Raw genomic sequence first — 14409 nt, 5'->3', positions numbered from 1 at the left:
ATGATCAGTAACCCAGAAACTCTCAGAAATAGTAAAACGTTGATCACTTGATAGTTTGGGTTATGAGGATCGGATGTGACCCTCAGAAAGCCTGGTTTGAAGGCAGCGTGTCCGAGCAGACGTCACGTCTCCCGTGTGCTTGCTGGCATTTGTGCCAAGACACCTGCTGAACACGTCATCCCGTGTAATCTTCCAACCAACCCTAGACATCCCTACTTGGTCCATGAGAAATCACGGGATGCAGAGAGATGGGACAGCTGACTGAGGTCACACCACCAGGAAGGGCAGCGCCAGGAGACTGTACGTGGCTGGTGGTCATAGAATCCGTTCTCTTAACCCCGAACTCTGCTGCCCGGATCTGAATATCCAAACTTGGGGTGTAGTCTCTGCCATGCCTACGTTTCTTCTTTGAATTTTCTGTCCTTGAAATTAGGTGTTTTGATTTAAAAGTTGCCTGTTGAGTTGCCTATTGACATAGTAAAAACTGTAGAAAGAAAAGGCCTGCAACCCCCTGCCTTGGTTTCTCAGCTCCTCCGGCCGTGATCTCGTTCAGAAGCCGCGTGTGCGGCTCTTGTGTGTGGGCGGCTCTTGTGTGTGGTCAAGGGCAAGCCGACCTCTGACTTTCAGGGTCACCTGAGCCCACTGGGCCGGTCTTAGCTGGGACATCTTGTGCTTCCCGTCACGTGCCTGTTCCCTTCTGTTCATCCTCTGTTACTTCTGCCCAGGTGAGGTTAGGTGCCGTTGTGTGCGGCCCTTGTGGGCGGATCACTGGACTAGAGTGTCCGTCTGTCTGCCTGGTCAGTCGCTGCTCCTGCGCTGGTCGATTCTGACACCCCTGTGAGGGTCCACCTAGCAGAGTTTCCGTGACGGAGGCTCTGTCAGCCGTGAAGTGCCAGAGTGGACCTTACTCAACTTGGCTGTTTCGTTTTCTCTCTCCTTAGTGAACCTCAGGCAATGTGTTACGTTGAAACAGCCAATCTGGACGGGGAGACGAACCTTAAAATACGTCAGGTAACGTGGCCCTTTACCACTTGCGTCGTCACGGAGCCCAGATTGTAACGCACTTCCTACAGGTTAACCGTCGGTGCCTTTTCCAGAGGGAACAAAATGTTCTGTCACAAAAGGTGATGCCTTCACCCTGATAGGATCCATGGGAAGAGCATGGTTAGGCGAGGGATTCCTTGGGAGTGATGACAAAACTGGAAAAAGTGGGCTTCATTAGAGCGCAGGCCACGCAGGGAGCCATGTCTTGGTTTACATCTTACTGGACTCTCCACCTGTTGGGGTGGCTGGAAAGGGATCCTGGGAGAGGCAGTGGGCAGCACATGCAGCGACAGAGGACCCAGATGGGCTCTGGGCGCCTCACTGGACTTTGTTGTTTTCATGGAGATTCTAATTCTAGAGAGTAGTAGATTAGATTTCCAGTGTACAAAATGTCCATGCCTTAAATAAAGCTATTCGTACCATATATTTTAATTCTTGAATGGAGATTAGTCTTTACTAGAAAAGTTTTAAGTTTCAATGAACAATGATTCATTTTGACACTTCAGTTTTCTGCGGTACCAAGTGGAATTTGATGATTCTGTCCACATATTTTTCATTTCTGTGTTAGATATTTGGCTTAGACATTTTATTTTTCTCTTTAGAGAAGAGTCACAGGGCATTATACATCACGGTGTATTAAAGGGGTACTTTATTCTGTGTTTATGGTCATGTCAGGATACCGCTAATGAAGGATGCTTTCTGTAAGGTGTTTTGGTGTGCTAATTATCATACGGAAGCTCCATTACTTGGCCACCTGATGCGAAAAGCTGACTCAGTGGAAAAGACTTGATGCTGGGAAAGATTGAAGGCAGGAAGAAAAGGGGACAACAGAGGATGAGATGGTTGCATAGCATCACCAACTCAATGGACATGAGTTTGAGCAAACTCTGGGAGACAGCGAAGGACAGGGAAGCCTGGTGTGCTGCCATCTATGGGGTCTCAAAGAGTCGGACAGGACTTAGTGACTGAACAACAGCAAATTATGACTTTAGTATGAATGTGTCAGCATAGTAGTAGAGTCTTGACTTTCTGCTTTGTTGAATTTTTTTGAACCTTTTCTATTCGGTTGCTGTGGCCAAAGCCACCTATGATCCATCCTGAGGGGTTGATACGTTTGAGGACCCCCCCCCCAAATGATTCCATTTTAGTTGATTCAGGCTTCCCTTTGATTAACAGTAGGGGTGCTGAGTGTTGTTCCCAAGCCTGGAAGGTTGTGTTTAGTTTCCTCTTGGGGTTGAACGTTTTAGGGTTTGAGTCACACTGCGGACATGCAGACGAGGGAGGTGCTGATGAAGTTGTCTGGGACCATAGAGTGCGAAGGGCCCAATCGCCACCTCTACGACTTCACCGGGAACTTGAACTTGGATGGGAAAAGGTACCACTTCCTCTTGTCTTAGTGGTTTTTATTTTAATCTTTTTTTATGTGATTTTAATTTTAATTTTAATGTGACTTAAGGATTATATATAGGAGCTTTGGGAAATATCAGTTTGTCTTTTGGTTTCATAATGTTTTAAAACAGATTTCTCTATGTTGAGCTTTTTTCGAAACACCATTTAAATCAATTTAAGCCTTCCCTGAAATGTAAGGAAAGACCTGACTTTTGGCAAGAAAATGTCACAAGGGTCTGAAATGAGCTTCACAAAACTCACCTGGTGTGTCTTTCTGTGTGTGTTACCCATCAGGTAAAAGACTAGTTGGTTTTGGGTGCATAAAATTGTGCAGAAAAGCAGAAGAGAGGTGTCTGAAGTGTATAAAGGCCAACAGTTGTTAGAGAAACATCCTTTTTATTTATCTTTTTGCTTTCTTCTAAGTAGTCTATGCTCTTAGCAAGTTAAACGAAAGGAACAACTACCCTCCCATTAGAATGTTCACGGCCCTGTTTGTGTTCTGTCATCCTTGTCCTCTTGGCATTTGGTTTATCATTTGAGTCATTTTTTGTCATTACGTTGGGCTGCAGTGTCTCTCTTCTGCTCATCTTTCATCATCATGCCTCTTACTAGCACTCCCCACCTTCACATTTGAACAGACCCAAAGGGAAGGACCCAGCCATAGGAATCAACCTAAGACAACTCTAAGTGTGACAGCTGTCTCGGTTTCATGCAGTCCGCAGAGCCATTCTGTAGACTATCTTTTTAAATTTCTAAATGTTCACTCAGGCTTTTATTTAACGAAGTCATCTTTGACAGATCTGATATTATAGCTTTGGTTTTTTTTTTTTTTTTTTTTTTTTTTGTATAATCTATAAACTGACTTTCCCAAATGAATAAATTTCTGGTTATCTTAGCAAGTTCCTTTTTGTATATTGAGTTTCCTAATAGAGTTATAAGAGACAATATTTCCTCTTCATGTTTTAAAGGAAAAAAAAAGAAAGGAAACCTTTTCTGTGTTGATGAATGGATGAGGTCAGCCTTTCTGTGTGGGTCTCTTTTGGGGTAGATTAAGCCGGTGGTAACTTTTATGGCCCCTGTGTCCCAGTGAAATAGTCAGAATTCAACTAAAGAAAGCACTTCAGTTACTGTGGGTTTTTGTTTAAGGGGGAAGCTCATGCTCATTTGTTTTGAACTCTCATTGAATATAAATGTTGTTTCTTGTTTTTAGCCCCGTTGCCCTTGGGCCGGACCAGATCTTATTGAGAGGCACACAGCTTAGAAACACTCAGTGGGGCTTTGGCATAGTTGTCTACACTGGACATGACACCAAGCTCATGCAGGTAAAACATTTCTGTGCTGAGAAACAATGCCGATTTTAGTCTGTTTTTCCTGTTTGTTTTTGTTTGTTTTTTCTTTATGGAGTAGAGGGTGGAAAATGCAGATGTTGCATTTAAGAGGCTGGAGTTTTGTCTGTGAACCTAAATGTGGAAAGGAGGGGCCTTTATTTTGGTTCCCAGGTGGTTTCTCCTGGTTTTCTTTTCTTGTATCAGGTATTTGTTACCTCTTGCCTGAAATATCAACCATCTTTATTTTCTGGATCTAATGGGACAGTCAGTCCTCGCCTGTTTTGTCTTTAAACTCAAGGAGGGGATTTGTTCTAACTTCTTAATTTTTCTCTCTACTTCTCCTTCTCGCACGATTGATTAAGATTTTTTAGGAAATTGTCTTATTTAACTGAATTGTAGGCAGTTGAACAGAGAAGGCAATGGCACCCTATTCCAGTACTCTTGCCTGGCAAATCCCATGGACAGAGGAGCCTGGTAGGCTGCAGTCCATGAGGTCGCTAGGAGTCGGACACTACTGAGCAACTTCGCTTTCACTTTTCACTTTCATGCATTGGAGAAGGAAAGGGTAACCCACTCCAGTGTTCTTGTCTGGAGAATCCCAGGAACGGGGGAGCCTGGTAGGAAGCCGTCTGTGGGGTCGCACAGAGTCGAACACGACTGAAGCGACTTAGCAGCAGCAGCAGGCAGTTGAAAATCAGTTAGTTTTGAAATCATGTTTGTTCTTTGTATCTTATACCAAAGAGAAAAAGTACTAAAATGATTTTGTTCTTTCTCCCTGTTCATTTTTTAAGATTATTATTATCATTAGGATTGGCTTTTCAACTTGTCTGTCCTTTTGTATAGCCTCCGAGACACATATTTGGTGATATTTCTTGACTTAAAAGTGTTTAGTGGCCACCATGCACCATATCTTGTACCAGGCTTTGTGGATACAATAGTGAAAGGCCCTGTCTCACCCCCCCAGAGAGTTAGATAGACCGAGGAGTGATGGGGATTACAGAGTGGAGAGATGATTGTGTGATGCAGGTCATTCCTGAGGGCCGTGGGTCCATGGGGACTTCCCATGTGGCTCAGTGGTAAAGAATCCACCTGTCAATGCAGGAGACACAAGAGATGAGGATTCAGTCCCTGAGTTGGGAAGATTCCTTGGAGTAGGAGATGGCAAGCCGCTCTAGTATTCTTGCCTGGAAAATTCCATGGGCAGAGGAGCCTGGAGGGCTACAGTCCATGGGGTCACATAGAGTTGGACATGACTGAGCAGGCGCATGCGCACACACATACACACACACACACACACACACAGGTCCATATGGAAGGCCAGCCAGCCCAGGTTGCTGCTAAGTCTCTTCAGTCATGTCCAACTCTGTGCGATCCCATAGATGGCAGCCTATCAGGCTCCTCCGTCCCTGGGATTCTCCAGGCAAGAACACTGGAGTGGGTTGCCATTTCCTTCTCCAATGCATGAAAGTGAAAAGTGAAAGTGACGTCACTCAGTCCTGTCAGACTCTTCGTGACCCCATGGACTCCAACCTACCAGGCTCCTCTGTCCATGGGATTGTCCAGAGGTGTCATTTGACCAGACACCAAGAAGCACATTTTAGACGTTGAATTGAAGAACAGAGGCTGTTGTGTTGGTCCACTCTTGAAGGTCAAATGATATAGAAGAAGAGAGTTAGCTATTGATTAGGACCAATGGGGGGATATAGCCCAGTGTCTACACCAGCTGGTCACTGCAGTGCAGACAGGAGAGGAAGGTCAGGGGATTAGAAGGGCTGAGACTCACTGAAGTGGAGGAAGATTGATGAGTGACAGGCCTCTGTGCAGGGCGCTTGGCTTTGACCTCCTGGGACAGAGGGTTTGTGGAGTAGAGGGACCCAGGCCTGATCTCCAGGGGCTAGGATGCTAAAGGAAAGCTGTTGGAGGCCATTGAGGAGTGATGGACGATGCAGGGACCACAGCATTTGGTGACCATAGGATGAGGGCCAGGTAGAGAGGGATGCTGAAGCTGGTGACTTGAGTCTTCAGGGAGTGGGGGGAGGGGACAGTTGGTGGACTTCCTGGGGGAAGGGTTAGAAGGCAGTGTAGCCAATGCAGGAATGTTAAATGTGGGTTTTAAACGCAGCACTGGAGGAAGAAAGTGTCAGAGTATTAGCGGGTCCTGGGTATACGCTTAGTAACATTGTCTTCTGCAGCATGGGAGTCTGCACGGAGACCCCCCCCTGCCGGGGGGACCTCCCAGGAAGCGTGGGTGAGGCAGGGGCAGGGAGGAGGGCCTAGGGGCTTACTTAGGGCAGTCCTGGTCTTGGAGGCAGGCGGGTTGCTGCAGAGCGCACTGGGCAGGAGGGGTCCATGGCAGCTCACAAAGAGAGGAGCTGGTGAGTGCTGGGAGGCAGCTCTTGAGTGGATGAAGACGCACTTACCTGGGATGCACCTGCTCCAACCTTCCTGCAGGTCCTCACCTGTCTACCAGCGCTGATCAGAACACGTGAAGTGTGTGGGTTCTGAACGGCTGTGTGGAAGACCTGAACTCCATGAATAGCTTAGTGCCCTGCCACCTGGGGAGGGTCCTCACCCTGCTCCAGCCCAGCATCAGCAGCCAGCGGCCAGAGCTGGAAGCCCCAGTGGCCACACTTCACCTCCGTCTTTATGATGAAGTGACAGAACACGAGGCACCCGCTCAGATTTGGGCAGGGCCCTGAAACTAGTTTTCAGGTTGTGCATTTTACAAATGTGACCGCTCTCTAAGATTCCTTGTACCCTGAGTGGTTCTTTTTTCAGGGTGCAGTACTGTTTCTCTGTGGAAATCTTGGGCTTCCCCAATGGCTCAGTGGGTAAAGAATCCACCTGCAATATAGGAGACTCAGGAGATGCGTGTTCTATCCCTGGGTCGGGAAGATCCCCCGGAGAAGGAAATGGCAACCCACTCCAGTGTTCTTGCCTGAAAAAATCCCATGGACAAAGGAGCCTGGCCGGCTAGAATCTGTGGGATCACAAAGAGTCATACACGACTGAGCGACTAAGCACGCTGTTTCTCTAGATCGTGTATTGGTAATACAGCTTCGTTAACTAAGGCGTAAGAGATAATTAAGTGACACTCAAGAGTGATTCTGCCCTCCCTTCGGTGAACAAGGTACATACACTAAGTGAACTCGTGAGGTCTGTGTCCCCTGAGTGTGCTGGGCACCTTCCTTGCCTCTGCATGTGGTAAGCCTCTTTGTGAGCCTTCTTATGTGTTGACTGCTCAAGTGCAGAATAATGGAAAGCCCCAGGAACAGCTGTGCTAGGGTTGCTGTGCCTTTAGGGCTAAAACAACAAGTAAAGATAATGAGCTTTTAAAAGGAATATAATGTAACACACGTAGCTGGAAGCCATCCTGTTTGTGAAATAACGTTTCTGTCTGTACTTGTGCTGCTTGACCACAGAGAGGAAACGCTGTTGCCTTAGGGTTCTTCTCCATTTTTGTTTTTTCAACTCTCACCTCAATGTCTTTCGCTCTTCAGAGTTCCCTCATTTCATGTGGAGAGTACTTACAGGTAAAAATTTTTCAATGTCTGCTGTTTCTGTTGATTGACTGAATGGGAAAGAGATACCGTCACATTAATAACAGCAAATAGTGCCCCATGCATTGTTCCAAGAAACTTGCATTTATGAACTCATTGATTTCTCACAACAGTGCTATGAAGAATACAAATTGTTGTTCCCATTTTCTAGATGAGGACACAGGCGCAGAACCTAAGTAAGTTGCCAAAGTTATGTTCCCAGTAAGAGAGAGCTGGGATTCGAACCTAGGCAGTCTGGCTCCTTGTTCTGACTAGTACCCTGCTGACTGTTTTCTTAGAAGGGAATCAAACATGAAGTTCAGGCCTGATTTAAAATTTTGCAAAATCTGATGTTTTGGCCTGTTTCTGTTTAGAACTCCATCACTCAGAAGTAGCAGTATTTTCTGAGAATTTTGGAGAGGAACTTATATCAGATTCCTACTTGCATTATTACAGGCTCATCACTACAAGGAGAAATGCTTAGGGAAGAGGAGTGAGCACGTAGACCTTGTCTCCCCTAAGTACATGGGCTGAAGCTGGAAGTTTTGGGTTGTTGCTCTTGTGTTTAATGAAACACAGCTTCTCTTAACCCAGTTAACTGGCCAGGATTCAAACACTGGGAAAGATCAGAAGTTATTAAACTTACAGAGTCATAGAAATAATGTTTATTGTAAATTTTTTCCTACTTGTATCCCCAATGAATGTTTATTAAAAATAACGTTTAAAAGGTTGGGGTAGGCAGTCTTGAAACAGGTCTTCTGTCTCTTGCCATGAGGCCAAAGATGGTGTGTCAACCCTATCAACTTTGAGATGATATTTGATGAGTTGGCCTTTACTGATGGATTTCCATTTAGATTCCAGAGGAAAATTTTTTAAAAATCTTCAAAGGATGAGTAATTTAGGGAACTATAAAGTGAAACTAAAATGAAGCTCCAAAATCACTGCAGATGGTGACTGCAGCCATGAAGTTAAAAGACACTTGTTCCTTGGAAGAAAAGTTTTGACAAACCTAGACAACATATTAAAAAGCAGAGACATTACTTTGCCAATAAAGGTCTGTCAGTCAAAGCTATGGTTTTTCCAGTAGTCATGTATGGATGTGAGAGTTGGACTATAAAGAAAGCTGAGTGCTGAAGAATTGATGCTTTTGAACTGTGGTGTTGGAGAAGACTCTTGAGAGTCGCTTGGACAGCAAGGAGATCCGACCAGTCCATCCTAAAGGAAATCAATCCTAAATATTCACTGGAAGGATTGACGTTGAAGCTGAAACTCCAATACTTTGGCCACCTGATGCGAAGAGCTGACTCATTGGAAAAGACCCTGATGCTGGGAAAGATTGAAGGCAGGAGGAGGAGACGACAGGGGATGAGATGGTTGGATGGCATCACCGACTCGATGGACATGAGTTTGAACAAGCTTCGGGAGTTGGTGATGGATAGGGAAGCCTGGCAGGCTGCAGTCCATGGGGTCACAAAGAATCAGACACAACTAAGCGACTGAACTGAACTGAAAGTGAAATGGAGAAAAGAGTATATGTGAAGGAGATGGTGCTATGCTGTTTAGATTCTTATAAGACTACAAAATCACCAGCTTCGCAACTCCTAGACTTCCCAACCTCACAGAAAGCCACAGTAACAGTAGTCTTGGATTTGGGGATAGAATTCAGATAAGTTGCAGCCTCCTGTGGTCTGAGATTCTCTATGGAACGTAAGAATGAGTCGCTTCTCGTTTTTAGTCTTGATTTTGTTCTCACGTTGTGCCTTTGTGGTCTTACTTTCAGGGACATTTTCATCCTAGCTCTGTTGGGGTCCGATAGATTGGGAAGAGGGAGGAGAGAGTGGACTTGAGTTGGCACCATTTTTATGGCCAGTCAGTGCCCTGCAAGCATTCAGATCACCCAATCTTGCGAATCAGTGTCTCCTGTAGAGGGACAAGGCTCAGGACTTATGGAAGGAGACTCTGGAGGGGAGCTCCCGCCTCCCCACCCCCACTGTCCTCCCCTGGCTTCTGCTCTGTCTTCTTCCAGGAGGGTTGTCACCATCTGCTGTGTTACTGTGTCAGTTTCCTGTTGCTTCTACAACAAATCGCACAAATGCCGTGGCTTACGACCACGTGAAGCTCTTACATGACGTTCTCTAGGGCGGAGGTCTGTTGAGGGTCTCATCCACATCGTGGTGTTGGCCAGCAGCCTTCCCCTTTAGAACATTCCAGGAGGTTCCAGAGGAGACTCCTTTCTTGCCTTTCCCAGCCTCCTAAAGGCTGCCTGAATTTCTTGGATGGCAACCCACTCCAGTATTCTTGCCTGGAGAATCCCATGGACAGAGGAGCCTGGTGGGTTACAGACCATGGGGTTGCAAAGGGTCGGACACGACTGAGCGACTAAGCACATCCATCTTAGGGACTTCCCTGATGGCTCAGTGGTAAAGAATCTGCCTGCCAATGCAGGAGACTCAGGTTTGATCCCTGGGTTGGGAAGATTTCCTGGAGAAGGGAATGGTAACCCACTCCAGTATTCTTGCTGGTAAATCCCATGGACAGAGGAGCCTGGTGGGCTATAGTCCATGGGGTTGTAAAGAGTCAGACATGACTGACTAAACAACAATAACATCCATCTTCAGAGCATCAACACTGCATCTCTTTAGCCATTTGTCTCTAGTTATAGCTCCCTCTGACCATAGCTGGGAAAGGATCTCTTCCTTTTCTGCTTTTGAAGACCTAAGTAATTAAATTGGGCCTATTTGGAGAATTCAGGTTAATCTCCCTAAGTCATACCAGAAAAGCCCCTTTGCCATATAAAGTAACATATTCATGGTCCAGGTTATCTTGGGGAGGAACGTTATTCTGTTCACCACAGCTACCTTCAGAGATTTTCAAAAAATGACTCTTCAGTGAATACCTGTCCAGTGCAAACAGCTGTGTTGACTCTTCCACTGCGGAGGGTATACAGTTCCAAAGGGGATGTGCGGTGGTCCTCAAATCTGGTCTTAATGAAGCTTTCTGGACTCACTTGCTTATTGTGTAGCTGGGCTGGTTTCCCCACCAGCAGTGAGAAAGCAGGCCATGAGCATTTTCAGACAGCTGCACTGTCTTTCTGCTTTTGTCGTTGCTTCCTGCCTGTATTCTGTCTGTGGTTAGGACCTTAGGACTCTGTTCAGAATTCTCCTGGCCCCTCAAGCTTTCTTGACTCTTCTTTATTTCTTGTTCACAGTTTTCCAAATGAACTCCTCCTCTATCCAGTTATTTTTGACACCTACTGTTCTATTTTGCATTATTGACGTGTGTGTTTGTGTATGTCTTCCCCGCCCCAGCACTGCCCCAATTAAAATTTGAGCTACTGAGCTTAAAAAATAGCTCATCATGTGTTAATAGCTATGTTATTCCTTTGAAGATTCTAGATTTTCCTGATGTAGAATCTTTGTTTCTCTTAAATTAGCAACATCTTGATTTCTTTAAAACTGCATCTAAATGACGTAGAACCTGCCATGTTCTAAGATCACACAAGTAGCTAGTTTTTTGTGAAAATGTAGTCATAAGAAGCACAGACTGAATCCGGTAGAGTTGAGATGATTTTTAGAGTGTGTCTTCTTTGTTCTTTATGTAAAACTAGATGTTGATTGAGGCGCATAGTACACTTTAAAATTTCTTTGCTTATTGGGCAAATAAAATATAGTCTTTTTATTTGTTGAATTTGGTTAACTTGCCTCCTTTCCCCCCTCCTCTTGGACCCTGAGTGTGTTCTGTGACCCTTATTGATTTTAAACGCTCTTGTGCAGAATTCCACCAAAGCCCCTCTCAAGAGATCGAACGTGGAGAAGGTAACCAACGTGCAGATCCTGGTGCTGTTCGGCATCCTGTTGGTCATGGCGCTGGTGAGCTCGGTGGGGGCCCTGTACTGGAACGGCTCTCAAGGAGGAAAGAACTGGTACATCAAGAAGATGGGTACGTGCTGGGCGGGCTGCTGGTTGACGTGGTCCATGCTTCCGAGCACGTGCCATCCTTTCTCCTTCTTCACCCTTGGGCTGTTGTGCACAAAGCCCATCTTTGAAGAACTGGAAGAACAGGAGTCTTGTGATAAAGTGAAGGTGGACTCATCTGGGGATTGTTGTATGTTCAGATGATTATTTCTTAAAATTACTTATGTTTTGGCTGCGCTGGGTCTTCACTGCTGCGTGCACGCTTTCTCTAGTTATGGCAAGTGGGGGCTACTCCCTATTTGTGGTACGCGGGCTCCTGATTGTCATGAGAGGGCAAACAGGCTCCAGAGCCTGTGGGCTCTGAAGTTGCGGCACACGGGGTCAGTTGCCCCGAGGCTTGTGGAACTGAACACACGTCCCCTGCACTGGCAGGCAGATTCTTAACCACTGGACCACCAGGAAAATCCCAGATGATTCCTTTTTGATTGTTAGTGTTGGAGTTATTATCTTAGTGGTTGCTTTAGGAATTACGGTATATGTCTTAATTCATCAGCATCAACTTCAGATTAATACTAACTCAATTCCAATAAAATACAGAAACTTGACTCCATTGTAGGTCCATTTTCTCCCCTACTTTGTGTTGTTATTACCATGTGTATTACATCCGTCTTTGTTATCAAGCCAATAGTACAATGTTGTACTTACTGCCTACGTACTTTTATGTCTCTTAAAGAAGCAAACAGAAAAAAACAAGTGTATTTATAGAGTTGTTTCACTTTACTTACTTATTTACTTTTATTCCCAGTTCTTTTAGTTTCTTCTAGTGTATCTGAGTTACCAACTTGTTATGTCTTTGCTTCACATACCTTCTTTGTTTCCTGACTTCTTTTCGTTGACATGTATTTTACATCGGGGCTTCCCTAGTGGCTCAGTCGGTAAAAAAAAATTCGCCTGCTCTGCAGGAGACTGCTTGCAGTGCAAGAGACATGGGTTCCATCCCTGGGTTGGAAAGATCCCCTGGAGAAGGAAATGGCAAGCTACTCCAGTGTTCTTGACTGAAGAATCCCATGGACAGAGGAGATGGGTAGGCTACAGTCCATGGGGTCACAAAGAGTTGGACATGACTGAGCAACTGAACCACTGCTGCCATGTTACAGCTAGATATGTCCATCGTGCTATTTTATAATCTTTTACCACTTAAAAAAAAAATCCAAGTGAAAGTATAGAACATATGTAATTATATTCTTTTATAAGTACTTATATAATTACCTTTATTGCCCTTGTTTCTTTATGTACATTGAATTGCTGTCTGGTGTCACTTCCTGTTGTCCTGGAGAATTTCCTTTGTTATTTCTTGTGAGGCCAACTGGATAGCAACAAATCATCCCAGGTTTTTATCTTGGACTTCTAGGGGGTCAGCCTAGCTTAGAAGTCAGCCAGTGGGTGGTCAGAGGTTGTCCTGACCTTCCCTTGAGCCAGTGAGGGGCCAGTTGTTTGATCTGTGTGCAGCTTCGGAATTGGCCTCACTGATGGGAAGTTTAAAATCGACCCCGCATTCAGTCAGGGACTAGAGGCTCACCAGGACTTGACATGGACCTGCCCTCTAGACCACCAGGGCTGGGTATAATCTTAGCTAGTTTTCCTTGGCCATCTTTCCGTGGATCTGCCTGTTTAACTTCTGTCTACTCTGCAGTTTGCCCCTTCTAGTATTGGGAGAGATTTGTCTTCCCTGATCCGGGAGGTCTATTGTTTTTTCACAGTGCCCTAGGCAGGGCAGTTTTATGCTCTGCTTCAGATACTGTCGGATCCCTCAGGCTGTTCCTGTTCTGACAATCTGTCCCACCCTGGGATAGAATTTACCCAACGTGGGCTGGGGTGGGGATGAGAGTTGCCAGTCCTCAGGGCCCTCCCCACCTACCACCCGGAGCAGAATTTAAGCAACGTGGATCTGGGGGAGAGAAGGAAAAAACAGACTTTGGCTTAAATGCCAAAGTCTCCCACTCATTGAGATTGAGCAGTTATTCTTGAATTCATGCTTTTGAATTTTTCGTGTGCTCTATGATCGGTTTCTCAGCACTTTGAACGCTTGTTTTGATAGTTTTGTCCAGTTTTATGGCTTCTTGTTTTGAGAGAAGATTTGCTAATCTCCTTCCACAGCAATTCCAGAAAAATAAATAAAATTTAATGACAAAATAAATAATGATACGTTGAGTAATACATTTGAATTTTAAACTTTGAAGTATTTCTTGGAATAATTATTATTCCCACCTTTCTTTATATTTTAGTTAAATTGATGAAAACATTTATTTTTTCCCCTTTCCTAGTTATCTCATATAGAAAGCTCACACATTTTGAACTGCCCAGAAAGACTCTCGTTGCCACTTTATAGATGGGAAAAGTCACTGGGACTTCCGTTGTAGGTTGGGTCAAAATTCCTTGATTTTGGTTCTTAAAACATGGATTTCAACCATTTGTATGTTTAGCTTCAAGCGTGAAGGCAGATGGATTTGTGTATGTGTTAGCTGCAGCATGTCATGGTTTAGGCACATAAACAGCAGTGACACTATACTGATACCTAAGCTGTGTGGAAACTGTCATTTAAACTGCTCAGCTGACATCAAACTCCAGTACCAGCTGCATGATTTACAGTGAAGAATTTGCCTATTTTTTTCCATTCAGTGCTTTGTGCCTTGTTATCCTTAGGGTGAAGTCTGAGTAACTCCCGTAAAAGCCATCAGACTTCACATTTGTGCCATCCATGTCAGAGCTTTGACTTCAGAGAACCTTCCTCTTTGACACTCAGAGACCCTGCACCTCTGCCTCCTCTCCTGGTCCCTCCTCCCGCCTTAGCTGATTCTAGTTCAGATTCTTCCTTTAGGGACCATGTTCCATTAAGACATTCTTTCTCTTGTCTTCTATAAATAGGCTCAAAGCTTCCTGTCTGCCTCCCTGTCTGCACCTGTTTTGCCTGTTCACACTTGCCCCAGTTTGACCAATTCTTTAGGGTGTAAATACACTCTTACCTTAGTGAGGTTGTAGGTATTCCTATCCTCTTTTCTGCATCCTGTTCAGTTAGCTGCCTTCATGCCATCCTCCAGAGCTTGTCTTAAGCCTCCGTTCTTCTGGATGGTTTTGAGTGACTGTGACTGTACCTTCCCATTAAACCCCTGCTGCCATGGTGTCTGCATGCCTGTG

General features: G+C 45.1%; 1 protein-coding gene across 2 annotated transcripts in view; it reads left to right on the top strand.

The window, feature by feature from the left end:
- Window positions 1-14409, top strand: part of LOC102280627 (phospholipid-transporting ATPase IB) — a 455079-nt gene that overhangs the window by 69147 nt on the left and 371523 nt on the right. For both annotated transcript variants that reach the window (XM_070380503.1, XM_070380504.1), the window contains exons 8-11: window positions 942-1011; window positions 2292-2419; window positions 3644-3755; window positions 11074-11239. In XM_070380503.1, the coding sequence (XP_070236604.1) occupies window positions 942-1011; window positions 2292-2419; window positions 3644-3755; window positions 11074-11239 (476 nt within the window). The remainder of the gene's footprint in view (window positions 1-941; window positions 1012-2291; window positions 2420-3643; window positions 3756-11073; window positions 11240-14409) is intronic.

This window comes from Bos mutus, chromosome 12 (assembly GCF_027580195.1).
Source record: "Bos mutus isolate GX-2022 chromosome 12, NWIPB_WYAK_1.1, whole genome shotgun sequence".
Taxonomy (NCBI): Eukaryota; Metazoa; Chordata; class Mammalia; order Artiodactyla; family Bovidae; genus Bos; species Bos mutus.
Note: the sequence above shows the minus strand (reverse complement) of the source record. Positions and strands in the feature narration are given on the sequence as shown.